The sequence below is a fragment of the Lachancea thermotolerans genome (assembly GCF_000142805.1).
Source record: "Lachancea thermotolerans CBS 6340 chromosome F complete sequence".
NCBI classification, from domain to species: Eukaryota; Fungi; Ascomycota; class Saccharomycetes; order Saccharomycetales; family Saccharomycetaceae; genus Lachancea; species Lachancea thermotolerans.
The window spans coordinates 304,575-321,415 of record NC_013082.1 but is presented as its reverse complement, the minus strand read 5'-3'; the positions used below and the strand labels follow the sequence as shown (position 1 = coordinate 321,415).

Here is a 16,841-nt window from a genome sequence, read left to right as displayed (position 1 = left end):
TTGTTTACTCAGCAGCCAAAAATTTGCAACTCAACGTAGAAGTAAGCAGTAACGAGCGGTCCATCCCGTTTTCTGGAAGCTGTTACGTCACCTAGCTACGATACAGAAGCGTCATACAAGATGCGGACTTCTTTAAGGACTTCCCGTGCATATGCTTACTAGAAAAGGTTACACTTTGAGAGATTTAAGGATCTTCGCTGCACCAAGTGTGCAGAAGCTAAAAGTGCAACCTTTCTTTCTCTGAGCATATATTTATTTTTCAGTAAATCCAGCTCACTTTCTGACTTCTTTAGCACAAATATAATGCTGAAGATCCTTAACCCTCACTCAACAGTATTTGATTTCAGGTTTTGGCAACCACCGAACAACCCATATCTTAATCCCACAGTAAAATTACCTGCGCGATCCAGCATTTAGCCGCTTATTAATTATGGTCTTGTAAATTTGAAATGGAATTATGAAACTATGCGACTTCTATATATATATTTTTAAAGAGGCTATAGTTGATGCTTAAACTCCTTTGAGAACCGAGTTCATGATGCCAAACCCTAATGTTATCACACAGATGAAGGCCAAAAATGACGCTGGCACGCCTCGAGTAATGAAATTGTTTACTGTCAAATATCTGTTTCCGACTTCATCTGTCATCGATATCGCAGTGACATTAGGAAACCCTGAAGATGCCAGACCCATACCACACGACGACAAAAGCGTGCATGCGAAGACTAAAATTGGTGCGGATTTAGCACCTGGCAACTTGTCGCCTACTTCCTGCATCAATGGAATGATGATAATGGCTGAAACTGTGTGCGATACGAAAGTGCCAACCACCAGCATCACGATACCGAAAATGGCCATGACTGCGTACAGTGGGAAATCCATGACTCTCCTTTGTAAAGCACCGGCAATTGTAGTCAGCAAACCTGAAGATGACACAGCACCACCAAGCGCGATACCTCCCATTGCCAGAATCACAATAGCCCAAGGAAAGTTGTTGATGTCCTGAGTTCCAAGTAAGCCCGTCCCAAAGAACAGGACAATAGGAATAACAGCGATTTGGCCAGATGACCCAAACACATTTTCCAGCTTGCTCAACACACACCAAAGCAAAATGGTAGCCAAAGTCACGACCATGATGTAGTACTGCTTTAGTGTGAACTTTTCCTTGATAGGAGTGTACTTCTTGAGCTGAGTTCCGTTGATTTTGAACGTGCATAACAGTAGGAGCCAGATCGTCAACATAGCAAGAAAACTTGAAGGTAAAGCGATGGCAAAAAACTGGCCCCACCCAACATTGTAATCCTTCAGGTAATCCATTGCAATAATGTTCTGAGGGGAGGCAATGGGAGAGGCCATACCACCGACATTGGCAGAAAGTGCGACGCCTAATACAATAGCCTTCGCGAAGGGAGATTCATATCCTAAGGATTTCAAAACAGGCTGTATTAAGGAGTAGGTCAACACAGGAGCTGCCACGTTCGAGATCCACATGGACAAGAAGAAGCAAACTCCCATAATCATGAGAAGCACGTTCCTAGGCTTAGTACCAGCAAAGGTTAGAAGATAAGATGCTAAGACTCTAGCGATGTTGTACTTTGACAATGCTGCTGCCAAAGTGAAACCAGCGAGAAGAACCATGATAGTCGAGGACCACATTTTAGCCAAAATGGTGCTGGAGGCGTCGGCTGCGTTCATTACTTTCCCATCGCTCTTCATAACGCGGAACAAGACCACCAGCAGGGGCACTAACAATGCCGTGACGAACAGCGGCAAAGCTTCGGATGCCCATAAAAATGCTACACACGCAACAAGGGCCATGCAGCGGTGTTGAGCCTCGTCATTGAATGTTGGTACCGCCAACAAAATAATGGTGCAGGCAATGATAATGTACAGTTTTAGGGCTTTTAGTGTGAAGAATAATTGGGGGACTTTTATGCAGCTCCAGGTGAAGTAGCGGCATTTAATTGGCTTTGGCAGATTCCAGGTGCGATATTCAAGATGTGTGTTGCTTTCCAAAGCGCCAATATCGCCTTTAGCGTTAGGTCTGCCAGCGGAAGCGATCGTGTTGTTTTGAGACTCCAGTCCAAGCATATCTTTCCACACTGTGTTTCTTTCCCACACAATGAAGTCGCGCAAGTAGGATCTCAGCTCTTCCTTGCACAGAGCCAGGTCCGCGTTGGTAATAAAGGCGTAAAACTCAATAACCTTTGTGATTTTAGAGTCCAGCACTTCGAGCGTCAGGGGCTGGAAAACGTAGGTGTCCTTGAAGAACTCACCGGACTCGATGAGCTCATTTCTCACATTGCATTCCAAGGTTTTGTCGAACTTCTTGGTGATTTTAAAGAACCCAATACGGTTGAGCTCGATGAATGACTTGAGCTGGACCAGATCGACGTAGAGGTCAATCAGATTCTTCTTTATGATGGCTTTCTTCTGGCTTTTGACGTTGAAGTCGGAGTAGTTCAGCAGGGCCGTATTTTCATGAGTGTGCTCGTCAAATTCCTCTTCCTCGTCTTCTTCCTCGTCGTCCTCGGGCTGCGACGCGCGTCCTGGAGCCAGGGAGTCATTTGTTGTGCGCTTAGAGGCCAAGGACTCGCGCCTGCGCAACTGATGTTCCGGCTGGGTGCGCAGCTCGAATGACTCGTGGTCGCCGCCATCGCCGTCGCCGCCGTGCGGTCTGGAGTGGGTGTCCACCAGAGCTCCAGACTTCTGGAGATCCGACACCACCGTGGCAAAGCGGCCGTAGAGCTGCGCCTCGAGCTTCTTGTAAAAGTCATCAATCTTGGACCTCTCATCGATCAGCTTGCTGAGAAAGGTGTCCTGTGGGTTGAAAAGCGTCCTGTCGCTGGAAAGGGAGGACCGGCGGTCGAAGTCAACAAGCGCCTGCAGCTTGTTTTGCGCAGATTTCTTCTTTATGTCGCTCAGCTCGAACGTCTCGACCTGCACGTCTCCCTCCGCATCGGCGTCGCCCTCCCCGGCCTTCCTGCCCTTGCCGTTCTTGCCGCTCCTCCCCAGCTGGAACTTGCCTTTGAGCTTCTTGAGCGCTTTGGACGATCCCTCCAGCGCGTTCAACCGCTCCGTGTCCACGCGGCCGCCCTCATCCACCACCTGCAAGTCCTGCGCCTGCAGCGAGTAAATAAGCTTTTTGAGCTGCGAATAGTTCAGGTAGTGTTCCTGCCAGTCAGGGACCGCATTGTACTTCAGCGAGTGCGAAAACTTCATAATCCACGCGGTGAAATAACTCCGGTATGTGCGTGCGAGTGCTAATTCTTGGCGACTCCTGCTTGGCGATGGTAGTTGCTAGCGTACGCTTTGTGAGAGAACTGTTCTGGGCAAAAATTGGAACAACGTGGGTCGTTCTCCCGCAATATCTTGGTTCGTTGATATTGCATCGACACCATCTGCTCTCTGCGGCGGCGCCCACTCATCTCCGGGTAAAAAAAAGAAAAGGACATCCGCGAAGGCCTTTGCGCCCCGCCCGCCACGATCAGCGGTGTAGCCCGATGCTCAGCCGGGACGACGGCCGCTGTGAACTCCCCGTAGAGCTTCCGAAAACGGAAAGGGGCCCTGCATTCTCAGTTTTTTTTCTTATTCTTCGTAGTATCTCTTTATTGTGTGCGCATGTGGGCACCTAATAATTAATTAGATGTGTTAAATTGGCTCCACGTGGGGACGGCACAAGCGAGATAAGCGGGCACCACGTGAATGCATAACCACGTGAATCGCACGTGCTTGGTCCAGACAAAGTGACAAACCAAGGGGCTCGGCGGCTAAATGAAAAGCGTCTTCTAACTGCCTGACGGCTAGGGTGAGTATGACTGGACTATGCGTGAGATTTCGGGCTCGCCTCGGTTATCAGGACCTGTCGGAGGCAGAAACTGGGTGCTCTGCGAGGACGATGCGAGCCCCGTGTGGCGCACGGCGCTTGAGTTGGGCGCTTGGGCCGGGATGCCCGCCAGCGATGTGCGGCTGCGCCACAAAAATTGGGGCTATGCCGCTCCAGTTCAGCCTCGTGGCTGGGCTGAGATCGTTTTTGAAGCTATCATGGTACAAACACCCCCTCGCGTATCCTTCATGGTTTTATGTAGGATTAGAATTTCAAACCTCAAGATCCCTTATTGATGATATCAAATCGCACGGGAAAGAAGCTCATGGTTTCGAGGGACAAAAATATAAAGGGGATTTCTGCACAGATCACAACTCCTTAAGTCAAGTAAACTTGATGGAAGATGTCACTTAGTGTCAGAACGCGAGGGAAACATGCCCGCCTTGCGTGAAGACGTCGTTTTTCCAGGATAGTGTCACGCAGGACTGAGGTACCCCCCCAGAACAGCATTCAATTGGTATCATTCATATTAGTACCCGCTCCGGGCGTGAGACTTCTTCAAACGCCAGTTCCGAACCGATGTACATTTGTCATTTAGAATGCAGCGACAGAGAAAGGGCGAGAGCTAAAAGCTATTGTTCAATCACATGATGAGTTTGTGAGAACAAAAATACTACTTTTCACTACCTTCTTCAGGAACAGCTTCTATGGCCAAGTTGGTAAGGCGCCACACTAGTAATGTGGAGATCATCAGTTCAAATCTGGTTGGAAGCATTCTTTTTGCAACTCGCGCCCTTGAAAATCCCGCAGGAATTGGGAATGGTCTTTTCGTAAAAATTTTTGGAGTCATAGCCTCACGTATGGCGCATATATGATCGGCCAGGACTGGACCCGAACAGCATCTCGAGGATAAGCGCTTGGAACACTCACCACCAACCTCGCTATGTTGTCCGCAAGGTCAGTATCCAGAAGACACTTGGCAACCCAGGTTGCCGCCAACTTCGCCAATGTGCCCAAGGAATTTCAGTCACGTGTCCCACCTTACGCCAAGCTCATCGCTAATCTGGAGAAGGTCAAGGCGATCACCAACAACAGCCCACTGACGCTCGCCGAGAAGATCCTGTACTCACATCTTTGCGATCCTGAGGAGTCCATTAAGTCTTCCGATCTTCGGGATATCCGTGGGCTGGAGTACCTCAAGCTTCACCCCGACCGTGTGGCCATGCAGGATGCGTCTGCACAGATGGCGCTGCTTCAATTCATGACCACAGGTCTCGCCCAGACAGCGGTCCCTGCGTCTATCCACTGTGACCATCTGATTGTTGGCAGAGACGGAGAGTCGCAGGACTTGAGCAGCTCCATCGCCACTAACAAAGAAGTGTTCGACTTCCTGCAGAGTTGTGCCGACAAGTACGGGATCCAGTTTTGGGGTCCAGGTTCTGGTATTATCCACCAGATCGTCCTTGAAAACTTCTCCGCCCCAGGCCTTATGATGCTGGGAACTGACTCACACACACCAAACGCCGGTGGCCTTGGTGCTATAGCCATTGGTGTCGGTGGTGCGGACGCGGTCGACGCCCTGACAGGTACTCCTTGGGAATTGAAAGCCCCAAAAATATTGGGTGTCAAGCTCACAGGTTCAATGCAAGGCTGGACATCTCCTAAAGATGTAATTACCAAGCTTGCAGGTATCTTGACTGTGCGCGGTGGTACCGGGTACATTGTTGAGTATTTCGGCGATGGTGTCAAAACTCTTTCGTGCACTGGTATGGCTACCATCTGTAACATGGGTGCTGAAATCGGTGCCACAACTTCAACTTTCCCTTATCAAGAAGCTCACAGTCGTTACTTGAAAGCAACTGGGAGATCAGTTATGGCTGATGCTGCCGATGTTGCTCTTAACCAATACAACTTTTTGAAGGCAGACTCGGGCGCCGAGTACGACAAAGTCATCGAAATCAATTTGAGTGAGCTGGAGCCTCACGTTAACGGCCCTTTTACTCCTGATTTATCTACCCCTATTTCTGAATTCGGGGCGAAATGTACTAAGGAAAACTGGCCTCAGAAGATCTCTGCGGGCTTAATTGGCTCATGCACAAATTCATCATACCAAGATATGGCCCGTGCCGCTGATCTAGTGAGACAGGCCTCTCAGGCTGGATTGAAACCACGCATCCCATTTTTTGTCACTCCTGGTTCCGAACAAATCAGAGCTACACTGGAGAAGGATGGCCTCGTCAAAACTTTCGAAGACAACGGCGCAATTGTTCTAGCCAATGCATGTGGACCATGCATTGGGCAGTGGGATAGACAGGACGTCATGAAGACTTCCAAGGAAACGAATTCTATTTTCACATCTTTCAACCGTAACTTTAGGGCGAGAAATGACGGGAATAGGAACACAATGAACTTTTTGACTTCACCAGAAATGGTGACGGCGATGATCTATTCAGGAGATGCTCAATTCAATCCTATGAGAGACACTATCAAACTGGATGATGGCTCCGACTTCAAGTTCAAAGCTCCAAGTGGTGATGAACTACCCCAAACCGGCTTTGTCTCTGGTAGAAAGGAGTTCTACCCACCAACAGATCCAACTCCAGACGCTTCAGTCGAGATTAAAGTCTCACCAACTTCCGATCGTCTGCAGCTGTTGGAGCCATTCAAGCCCTGGGATGGCAAGGAATTGAAAACAAACGTCCTAATGAAAGTTGAAGGCAAATGTACAACTGACCATATCTCAGCTGCTGGCGTCTGGTTGAAGTACAAAGGTCATCTAGAAAACATCTCCAACAACACCTTGATTGGTGCTCAGAACAAGGAAACTGGCGAGGTGAACAAGGCATATGACTTTGATGGTACTGCTTATGGCATTCCTGAACTAATGATCAAGTGGAAACAGGAAGAAAGGCCTTGGACTGTTGTGGCGGAGCACAATTATGGTGAGGGCTCAGCCAGAGAACACGCAGCGTTGTCTCCTAAATTTTTGGGAGGACAGATCCTTTTGGTTAAATCATTTGCCAGAATTCACGAAACTAACTTGAAAAAGCAAGGTATGCTGCCTCTCACCTTTGCAAACGAGGAAGACTATGACCGCATATCCTCTGGTGATGTATTAGAAACCGTTGGCCTTGTTGAAATGATAGAAAAGGAAGGAGCTAACGGAGGCCTTTTGGATGTTAAAATTACAAAGCCATCTGGCGAGTCTTTCGTCATTAAAACAAAACACACAATGTCAAAAGACCAGGTCGAGTTCTTTAAAGCTGGTTCAGCTATCAACTACATAGGAGAAGTCCGCCGTGCTTGAACTCAAAAGTGGTGATGTAAAATAGAACAAGCTTTTGTAGCTCACGCACATTTATTGTGAATTACATAATATTTATAGACTCGATAAGGGTTGCCGCATGATGTATCGCTGAAATTTGATAAAATCAGCATGCCGCTGCTCAAAGTTCGCTCCTAGGGGCTAATGCGAGGCTCATCTTGTAGCCTCTATCTGCATCTGCACCATAGAGAGTGTTGACCCTCCAAAATTCGCAGAAAATAAACTCTTGCAACACAGGAACAGGTTTTATCCTAGTTGTGTCAACGCTGGTGTTCCCAGTGAAGTTGAACAACGAGTCCCTTTTGCTGCCCAAAAAGTTCGGCTTTTCATCTGTATCATAACCAATCTGAAAAAACTGCATCAGTGAAATTATCTTCGTGATTCTAAAGTATTTGTCAAGATTGATTAACCTATTGGGGCGAAAAGATGAGGGGTCTCGAAAGTCGTTTATTCCTTCGTGAATGAATGTCAGGTCTTGCAGAAACAAGGCAAAAAAAGGAACAGTCGCGACCTGGGATTTTCCAAACGAGTTCTCAGTAGGCGAGAACCCTGTAGCCAGTTTATGCAGCTTTGTTCTGTAGATGTTGTAATTTTTATTTGGATGCACGATCTTAGAAAGATAATGGTACAGATCGAGGTACTTTTCGCTCACATTATCCCACAGCGTCGATAAGCGGCTTAATATATGGCTTTGTAAAGCTGTCATTATAGTCGCAAGGGAGTTAAAATTTCTGAAGTACAAAGCAGAAAGTGCGATGTTCAACCAAGTCGTCAGCCTCTTCACACGAGATTTAATTGAAATTTTTGGAACAACGATAGATTCTATGATGTAATTGGATAAGAGGTTTGTGAAATCAACAATCCGCTCTACATCAGGAGAGGCAGCTAGATGCTTTTTCTTGGGGATGAAGTTTTGATTCAACAACTCTGTTGGCCTTACTGCCAGGAATAGAGCCGATTCAATCAAGGAAAGTTGTTTAGCAACCTCTAGGGGGTTAAGTTCCACGAGATTAAGATCATTATGGATTAAGCTAGAGGACTTATCAAATGTGCCAGAAGCGTTCACGAGGGACGACCATTTTTGTATCATGTTTTCTAAGTCACAATTGTCTCGCAGCTCATTTGAGCTCGATCCTAAAATGGTTCTACTTGTTAATGAATGGTAATGTTTCAATATTCTTTCGATATCGTTCAGGTTTCTTTTACTGAGAAGGGACGACGTTCCAACATTTAGTGGCGGTAGAGGGATCGAAATTGAACTCGTATGTGCCGAGGGAAGCTTTGTGAGCTCGTAACTTTCCATTATATTTTCATCCACAGAAATAATTGTTGACCTTTTACTAGAAGAAGATGTTTCAATCGATATCATAGAGCTTCTGCTTGGAATACTGATCGGTTGTTGGACAATTTGCGAAGAAAAGGGAAGGCTTTCTTTCCTGGAAACCATCCACCTATCTGCGACCTGAGCGACAATTTCAAGAAGGTTTCGGGCTTCCAGTGGTAAGTGAATTGAAACCCCTTCATTGAAAAAGTTGGCTATAGTAGCCAAAGTCCCATAATCACCCTGATAGTCCCAATAACTCTCCATCCATACCTGGAAAATTCTGCAAACTAAGCGCCGCCTGTTCCTAAGCCTCGACGAGCGAGACGAGTATTGTCCATTGTTTAAACCTCTTTCAAATTTGGAAGACTTATCAGTTATATCAAACCTTGTAATGAGGGCGTCAATCAACTCAATGGTGCTGGAAAAAGATCTGAAGTTCAATAGAAAGGTCGAAACTAGAAATTCTCCTGGCTGATTTAATTCGTCAGTTAAAAGGAAAACCAGAGCACGTTGTGACGCACCGATGAGTTTGCGCTCATCGTCAAATTGTATTTCATCTTGCATTTTCTCTCTATTGTTGATAGCTTCTCTTTGCAGATCCGCGCTTGAGCTATCTTCTTCGATTCTATATTTATCAAAAGAGGAGTTGTCAAACAAGGGTGTAGAATCCGGCACAATATCTTGAAGAAATTGTGAGCCGTATGTGGATAAACTCATTGCATTGTCCCCGGACCGAATAGTGGAATAACGATAAACTTTTTTGAAGTAAGGATGCCTTAGTCCTTGTTTGGGAGTTTGTGATGGCACTGGCTTGTTTGACGGAGCACTAGAGAACTTCTTGCTGAGCCCAATGGAGCACCTCTTAACAAAGCCCTCGGGCGTAATTTTGGAAGACTCAAAATCTGGGTAGGACCTTTCCTCACCCAAGCAGAAGTCCCCAATCAGATTCAGATATCGATGGCACCCTTGAATTGAAGTGGCAATTAACCCAGTCATCCTCGATGTTATTGTAATAAGGCGCTTCCCTTCCTCAGTGTATAGATATTCTTCGTCTTTGATAGAAACCGCATCTGAACTAGAATTGACGATGTCCAGGTTTTCACCCATAGTTTGTGTCACAAAGATTTTGATGCAAGAGACTAGTTCTGAGACTAGAGATAAAAGAGGGTCAAGGCTTTGATCAAGTGTTGTCTCGTTTCGCTGAGTGTTTTTGAAGCGCGACTGGATGATTGATGAACAGCACTTGCTAATATAAAGCAGCTCTCTTAAAAGCACAATTATCTGATGAACAACGGATTCGAGGACCTCACACGCAGCAGGATTATGTTCAACCATGTCCAGGCGACCCAGTATCAACCCAATATACGAAAATAGCAAATCATGAACTTCGTTCAGTCTCGCTACTGCGAAAGGCGCTTCAGGTAACATCGCGAAACCTTGCGATGCAGCATTAACGCGTTTCAACTTTTCAGTTTGTGAGCTCTTGGGTTCATGATAAGAAGAGACTGGCGCTTTCTCAAGAGGCTCTATCAAACCAAATTCCTTCTCTCTAATAAAAGTCTGTTTTTCGAAATTCCAAGTATTGTAGAATGCATATCCTCGCCTCAAAACTTGAAATACGAGATTTTTCAGAGTATCTATCTTGTTCGGTATTGTAGTATATTTGTAAGAATCTGCCTTGATCATCAGGTTATACCAGTCAGCAAGAAGAAGCTTCCTTGCTTTTTTCACGATTGGTCTATTCTGGACTAATTCGTTAGATCGAGAAACGCAGTCAGTTGTCTGAAGCAGAAACTTGACCCCGTCTCGTATGCTGTTGATATATTCAAGTGAAAAAGTCATGCCTGGTCCGGCAGGCAGCGGATGATCCTGAGGATGAAGTAAAAATTGTGCAGAAGATGAAAATAGTTTTGCCAGAGGCCTTCTGGAATCTAAGTTTGGGTCCTGTCCTTCTTTTAAGCCTTGCGGGGCTTTGACAGTATCAGAAAAATAGTTAAACGGTACCCAACCTCTTTTTTGATTTCGGACAAGTGTCACCTCACCCCATCCCGAGTCATCGACAGTGTGAACAAATGCAATATCATTTTTTTCGAAGGAAAGGCAAATCGCTATGTCTTCCTCGTTCTTGAGTGATTGAGAATTGAACGAGTGTATAGCAATTATGAAGAGATAAGCCAAGCTTGTGCTATCAAGGTCTAACTCAGAGCTTCTTTTGAAAGTGTGCTTTCGCTCAACAGCGTGATGTTCGGGACTTTTTTGTATCAGATCATTTTCGTATGTATAATCATGAGAAAGGGTAGAGTCTTGGAATGTGTTACTCTCCGCCTTCGTATTAATAGTGTCATCAAGATCAATGCTAGTGTTTCTATCACTATCTGGAAGGTGGAACGGTTGTTTGGTGTAAGCTTCGTGTATGCTCTTACGCTCCAGTTTTTTAGAGATCTTCTCAGAAGACTGTGGCGGCGAGACGGTGGGCTCGAGAACCGAGAGGCGCTTTAGCTCCGCATTTCTTTCTAGACCAGAACTGTTGCGAAAAGAATCAATTCTAATATTCTCTTCTGTACTACTATTGGCTATTGAAATCCCAAGCCCAGTTGTGGAATGCTGACCTGGCTGGTTTTCAGAAAAACGTTCCACGAAATTAAAACTATCAGGTGACTGTGGTTCACTCTCACCCTCTTGTCCAAAACCATCGATAAGTGGAGTAGGGTTATCGAATGTCACGGTTGGCGCCACGATAGGTGTTTGCTCGCTTGTAGACTCCGATATCTGGCTTCCTTCTTCCTGGAAATCAAAGTTTGTAGATAATCCGTAATCCTTTAAGAGCTTCTCGCTAGAATTTGCAGTTGTGAACGATGCGTTTGAATTGGATGTCGCCATTGATGTCGAGGATCGGTGGAAGTAGTTGGACTCAGAGCGCAGCTGCTCTTCATGTGGCGATTTTGAAAGACTGAGAGGCTTGGTGGGCGTAACGTCATAAACAGATGAGTCTCTGTTTACTCTATTGTTAGCGCAATTGAAGGACTGGGGCGTGGAGAAATTCATAAAGAAACAACGCTTTAGAAAGCTACTGTATCAGCCACGATCGACCAAGATCTTAAATCGGGCCCTCCTGAAATAGAGCTTCAGCCTTGAAGTTGAGCTTTATAGTCTCTACCAAGCAACAGGAGGATAGCTCGTCCTGAGAATAGAGCTTTATGTAGGTAGCGCTTCTAATCCAAACAAGATCATCGTGGTTTGTTGATCGCCGGTAAACGTTCGAGTTTATTGATTACCCTATTGAGCATCATACACGAAAATAGACGGTTCAAAATACCCACCAGGTATGCTCATTACGCTCATAACAGACAAAGCGTCATGTTTCTCCTGTTTGGGATTTTTAGGAAGTGTTAACTTTGTATTGGTTATTTGGGTTACCGGATATCGAGCTTTCTGGCTATATATTGATCTTGTTGCGGAGAGGACTTTGGTTTCACCTCTGTTAACTTGAACTTGTAGCTTTCTCAGTTTGGGTGACTAGTTTGGCGCACACGGGGGTTTCCAGCGAGATTTGCCATAATTTTCGCCTTAAACTTGGCTACAGATGCCTATTTTCTCCAATTTGTTCGGACATTACGATACTAAAAGAAGTGAGAAACGCTGAAAGACGAAAATCCAAAGTTTTCACCCCTCGGTTTCCACTTCGTAGAATTTTACTGTCACTGGCACTCGAGTAGGGAAGTCTTAACGACTTTCTGAAGATCGTTGCCTCTTATTGGCTCCCCTTATGGAGCGCCCCACTTGCTATTTTCTAGTACAGTATGTTTGGCTTAGAGGTGTGCGACCTTGCATGCCGTTGCGCATAAGATCTTATGTGCCAGAAGTCTATAAGCAGATTTCGAGTTTGCAATTTTGTTTTCTGCTTTAATATAGAACTGACATATCCTCTTGGCATCATATTTTAGACAATAATGGTCGCATCGACTTTTACGTGATACAGGACTAGCTTTTCTCGTCTTGGCATATACTGAATATCGCAAGCATTGAGGAGACTGTGAGGATTTGGTTTCGAGGTTAATCAGCCAAGAATAACCACGAAATGTTGTCGAAATTAATTTGTTTTCGGGCATTTTATTGTGTCACGAACACAAACGGCGGTATTGGATGCCACATTTCCAAGAAAACACAAACTCAATGAATAATACCAAATCTCTACGTGGATACTATCTGCCCAAGCAAATTTAAGATTCATGATGAGTTCTGGCTCTAAACTTTCTATAACTTGAAGTGTCTGGGAAAATGCTTGTAGACAAATGACCGCTAAAGTCAAGTTGCGCGAGCTGTGTTAGGAAGTGTTAAAGCGTGTTCCTTTTAAAGAACTCACCATAAATACCTCATTTGGGCTCAAGTTTGGCCTGCCAATGGAATCATTAATAAATTTTCCTTGACAGCGCCGACGCACTTTTGCAACTTTCCTCCGCGCCATGGGTTCGTTTAGTGTATCCATTGTCTTTGCCTGGATAGTTAACTGAAATCTCGTATTCTCCATACATAGATACATACGCTAAAAAGAGAGCCGCAGTGATCGGCGCTCTTAATGCGAATGACAAAGTTACATACACCCCGTCCTCCCAGATACATTAGATTCATTGATTTCTCCTCATGTCTTCCATGACCCTGATTCCAACTAACCTCTCCTCATAAAGCGCGGCGAGCCGGCTGACTTTATTTTCTGCCTTAATGTCTGAGTAAGCAGAATTCGAAAACCGTTCAGACCCCAGGTTACTCGCCTGCTTTTTCTTCTTCAGCTCTTTATCAAGGCTCTGGATTTTTTGGTTATTGTCCAACAAAAGACTTGACATGTTTTGATCCAATTTGAAAAGATCATCCTCAGGCTTCGACTTAAATGTTACAGCTTCATCAGGAATCAATTGAGGCTGAAGTTGTGGAGAGACATTAGGGTCACTTGTCATGGATACGTTTATAGAAGAATTACTTCCAAGTCGCAGATTGGGCGTGGCACCAAGCTTAGGTGACCGAGGTTCTGTGATGTCCAGACTGACTTCGGATCTCGACATCATAGGTTGAGGAGACGGAGACATTTCAGCCCTCAAGTCAGCAGCAGGCAACGACGTGGTGCTTGAGCTCGGTATTCCTTTTCTCTTTGGCAGCGCAGGAGGCTTAGTTGGAGGAATCCTCTCCTTTGATGAATTAGTTGATCTGCAGGCTTTTGTTGGGCTTTTTTTGCGTGGAGGTGGAATTTTAGGAGCTTCCCTTGTGAAGCGAGGAGTCCGCGGTTCTTCCACAGCTTTCAAGGCGCCTTTTTGCTCAATTTCATGCCGCAGGTCATGAAACTTCATGAAAACGTTTCTGGTATATCTGTATCCGATGGCCAGCCTATCTGACGTCTTAAGAGACACCTTCTCCTTGCACAAAGTAGCTGTCAAGCATTTACTCAGGGTTCTGTAGTCATGTAAAGTCACCTCAGAGTTACCCACAAGAGTTAAAAAAAGCTCAAATATGTACAACGTGAGCTCGTAATATCCATTGTACAACATCATACTCACAAAGGTGTTGTAAGTATATTCGAATGAATCACTTATAGGCAAGGGAATGAGATCTATCGGCAAAACTGGTTTAGTTTTGCCTTTAATAAAGTGCAAAAACACAGTTGCGAGGGAATAAATATCCCACTGCGACAAATCCACATAATTGTTTCTGGCAATTACGCCCAACAATACGTTGACTTTTTGGTATGAGCCAGGTCTTTGGAAAACCAGTTCGTGCTTAGGAGCGTCAATCTGTAGTCGCTTGAAGATTTTATCAAAAATCAGCTGTCTGTATTGTCTATTCGCTAGTGAAGACCCTTCTGCCACGTAGCTCTCAGGAACTGATATTGTCTCATTGAACTGGTAGTCATAAAGGTAAACGTTCAAAGAAATACGGAGCCGCGTTATGTCAACGTACTCGGCAAGTTCAGTCAAGTTAGCAACGTGATGTATGACTGCGTCCGCATTGTTTTTGTTTTTGAAAGGGTTGATGTTGAGAGCATTCGTCAGCACCTGGTACACTGTCCTCACGAAGAAAGACTCGTGCACGATTAACATTTTTTGAAGCCTAGCACGGGTGCTTTTTGGAATCTTGGCGAACATTTTCACACCATAGATCCAGCTAACGTTGTTTTGTGTGAAGCCTGAGCTGAAAACCACCAAGGAAAACGGCAGTTCCGGCAACTTCGTCACAAGCCTATCCATCACCTCATCGATCAAAAGATCGTAAACTTCACGGCTTTCAACATCATCTGCGGAAGGCAAATATGTTGAGTCAAACACGTAGATCGCGCTGCCGGACGCTGGATCTTTGGCGTAGGATTGAAAAAAGATGTTGTCCAAACGAACTTCAACTGTTGAATTCATTCCTCATACCCACTCGAAGCAGTTATAGTTGTAAAATGATAGCCGATCCAAAGGACAATTATTGTTGTCCGAGAAGAGCCCAAATATTCTTTCTACCTTTGCCAATGTCGGGTGTCGACGTCTATAGCTTATGCAATTATCGAGGTTCAAAAAAAACACCTCCAATTGTAAACACTAATCTTTCTGAGATCCAAAATTCTAAAAAAAGTCTCCTCGTAGGGGGCTCGAACCCCTGACATTTCGGTTCCCTGTAAGCGAACATAAAAGCCGAACGCTCTACCAACTGAGCTAACAAGGAAGAGTCTTGTGCCGAAGCCTCGGCAGAAGGCAATATGTAGGGTTGTGTATGTTTTATACAACCCGAACGCTTGGCGAGTTATAGACCTGAGAGCAAGGTGATAGATAACAACTACAATGCACAAGGGTTTGATAGAATTGCATATATTGGTCCGTACTCAGTATTTCTCGTCATATACAATGTTACTACGCAGGGTTTGACTGAAAGGATTCAATTTATCCTAATCAGGACATTGGATGATGAAGAGCTTTAAATAAGAGGGTGAAAAAAAGCTCCTGCTCGCCCTGTGCAAAAAACTGATAAGTTTATTCCACTTTTGGTAGCTATTCTCACCGACTAAGACATTTTGTTGCTGATTCATTAAAAGTTCGTAGCTAAATTGATGTTATTATATGTAAGAGCATGTGCTTACATGCAAACTCAAAATTTTTGCTTCTTTGCGGCTTGCGTCGGCGGTGCTTTCGATAGTCGTTTAATGTTTTGGTGCACGCTTTCCAATGTCAGGTTGGTTATATTATTTTTTGCCTCGTACTCCTGTCTTTCGCGAGAATAGTTCGGATCGCTTAGGAGAACCTGAATATGCCTGTCGAAACTAGCTTCCGGTACCATTCTATGAGTTATCGGGCACTCTATTAGTCTTTCTTCGCTTTCGGTGCGTTGTGTCTGGGACTTGTTCTTTTTGAGTCGGGTCTCCCCTGCAGCCCGTATTTTCATTTTGTTCTTCTTCTTTGCTTTAACTGTTGCTTCACCATTGTCCGTTTCGTTGGTCCCTTTTTGGGGGAGCGAGGAAAGTGCAAGGATACCCTCAAAAGTTTTTGTCCCTTGATTCTTTTGAAGCGACTTTTGGCGTATCACGTCAAAATCTAAAGGTTCTGAATAGTTCTCTTCATCTAAATTTCTGAAATCGATGGTGCCTAAAAGTTCAAAGTTTTCCCAATCGTAAGCTGAAAACTTAAGCTTGAAGTGCTCGTGGCTTCGTTTTTGTTCTGCTTCCATTTTATGTGAATATTCTTCAAACTCTGCTCTCTGGAAGCTTCGCTCCAAAACTGCGAGTTTGCGGTCTTCGTTAAGCTCAACAAGCTTCCCAAAGTCTTTGCGCGCCACCTGCTTGTATTGATTAATAAAATGGGTAAAAGTGGCGTTTAACGCGTGGTCGGGATCCAGGAATGCAAGTAGCTCATTCTTGCTACACTGCTCTTTTAAAGTTTCCAGGTAACGCGTTTCTTCATTCACAACACAAAAGAGTGCAGTAACCTTGATAATTTCTAAATCTCTCCGCGGTATGTGCCGATCGAATGTGCTAAAAACGAACGGATAAGGGATGGAAGGCGTAGGTAAATTTATGGGTCTTCTTTCTGAGATTTCATCTTGCTCTGTTGTTTTGAAGCTTTTCAGGAATCGTTTATAATATGGATAGTGAGCGTTTTGCTCATCAATGAAAGGAAACTTGGCTTTATCGAGCTTTTCCTCAAACTCAGTCCCGTTTCTGGCAACAAAACTTGCCGTTTTTTCTATGGTTTTTTTGAGCTCAAAGTCTCCTGGGCCCACAGCCTCTCCTGCGGCCGGGATCTCCTTGTTACTCTCCTTCATTTCCATTGGTTTGAGCGTGTCCATCGGTTATATTATATTAATATTTCAAATGTGAAATTTTCTAAGCCCGCTGCTATGTTGAC

At 44.9% G+C, this 16,841-nt stretch overlaps 6 protein-coding genes and 2 non-coding genes across 8 annotated transcripts; 3 read left to right on the top strand and 5 right to left on the bottom strand.

Moving 5' to 3' along the window:
• Positions 1–510: 510 nt before the first annotated feature.
• On the bottom strand, positions 511–3,222 carry PHO90 (SPX domain-containing inorganic phosphate transporter; the record flags this gene model as incomplete). The annotated part of the gene is made up of 1 exon (XM_002554322.1): positions 511–3,222. One exon carries the CDS (start codon positions 3,220–3,222, stop codon positions 511–513), a length of 2,712 nt encoding a protein of 903 aa, XP_002554368.1.
• A 603-nt stretch (positions 3,223–3,825) lies between these two features.
• KLTH0F03630g (KLTH0F03630p) lies at positions 3,826–4,122 on the top strand (the record flags this gene model as incomplete). The annotated part of the gene is made up of 1 exon (XM_002554321.1): positions 3,826–4,122. The coding sequence occupies one exon, from the start codon at positions 3,826–3,828 to the stop codon at positions 4,120–4,122; it is 297 nt and encodes a 98-aa protein (XP_002554367.1).
• A 405-nt stretch (positions 4,123–4,527) lies between these two features.
• Positions 4,528–4,600, top strand: KLTH0F03608r. The gene has a single exon. It is a non-coding gene; the product is annotated as a tRNA-Thr (tRNA).
• A 169-nt stretch (positions 4,601–4,769) lies between these two features.
• On the top strand, positions 4,770–7,133 carry ACO2 (aconitate hydratase ACO2; the record flags this gene model as incomplete). Its single annotated transcript, XM_002554320.1, has 1 exon — positions 4,770–7,133. One exon carries the CDS (start codon positions 4,770–4,772, stop codon positions 7,131–7,133), a length of 2,364 nt encoding a protein of 787 aa, XP_002554366.1.
• A 139-nt stretch (positions 7,134–7,272) lies between these two features.
• BUD5 (Ras family guanine nucleotide exchange factor BUD5) lies at positions 7,273–11,520 on the bottom strand (the record flags this gene model as incomplete). Its single annotated transcript, XM_002554319.1, has 1 exon — positions 7,273–11,520. The coding sequence occupies one exon, from the start codon at positions 11,518–11,520 to the stop codon at positions 7,273–7,275; it is 4,248 nt and encodes a 1,415-aa protein (XP_002554365.1).
• A 1,580-nt stretch (positions 11,521–13,100) lies between these two features.
• Positions 13,101–14,870, bottom strand: ECM25 (Ecm25p; the record flags this gene model as incomplete). The annotated part of the gene is made up of 1 exon (XM_002554318.1): positions 13,101–14,870. The coding sequence occupies one exon, from the start codon at positions 14,868–14,870 to the stop codon at positions 13,101–13,103; it is 1,770 nt and encodes a 589-aa protein (XP_002554364.1).
• A 209-nt stretch (positions 14,871–15,079) lies between these two features.
• Positions 15,080–15,168, bottom strand: KLTH0F03520r. Its single transcript is given in 2 exon segments — positions 15,080–15,115; positions 15,132–15,168. It is a non-coding gene; the product is annotated as a tRNA-Lys (tRNA).
• Positions 15,169–15,588: 420 nt separating this feature from the next.
• PRP21 (Prp21p) lies at positions 15,589–16,782 on the bottom strand (the record flags this gene model as incomplete). Its single annotated transcript, XM_002554317.1, has 1 exon — positions 15,589–16,782. One exon carries the CDS (start codon positions 16,780–16,782, stop codon positions 15,589–15,591), a length of 1,194 nt encoding a protein of 397 aa, XP_002554363.1.
• Between the last annotated feature and the right edge of the window lie 59 nt (positions 16,783–16,841).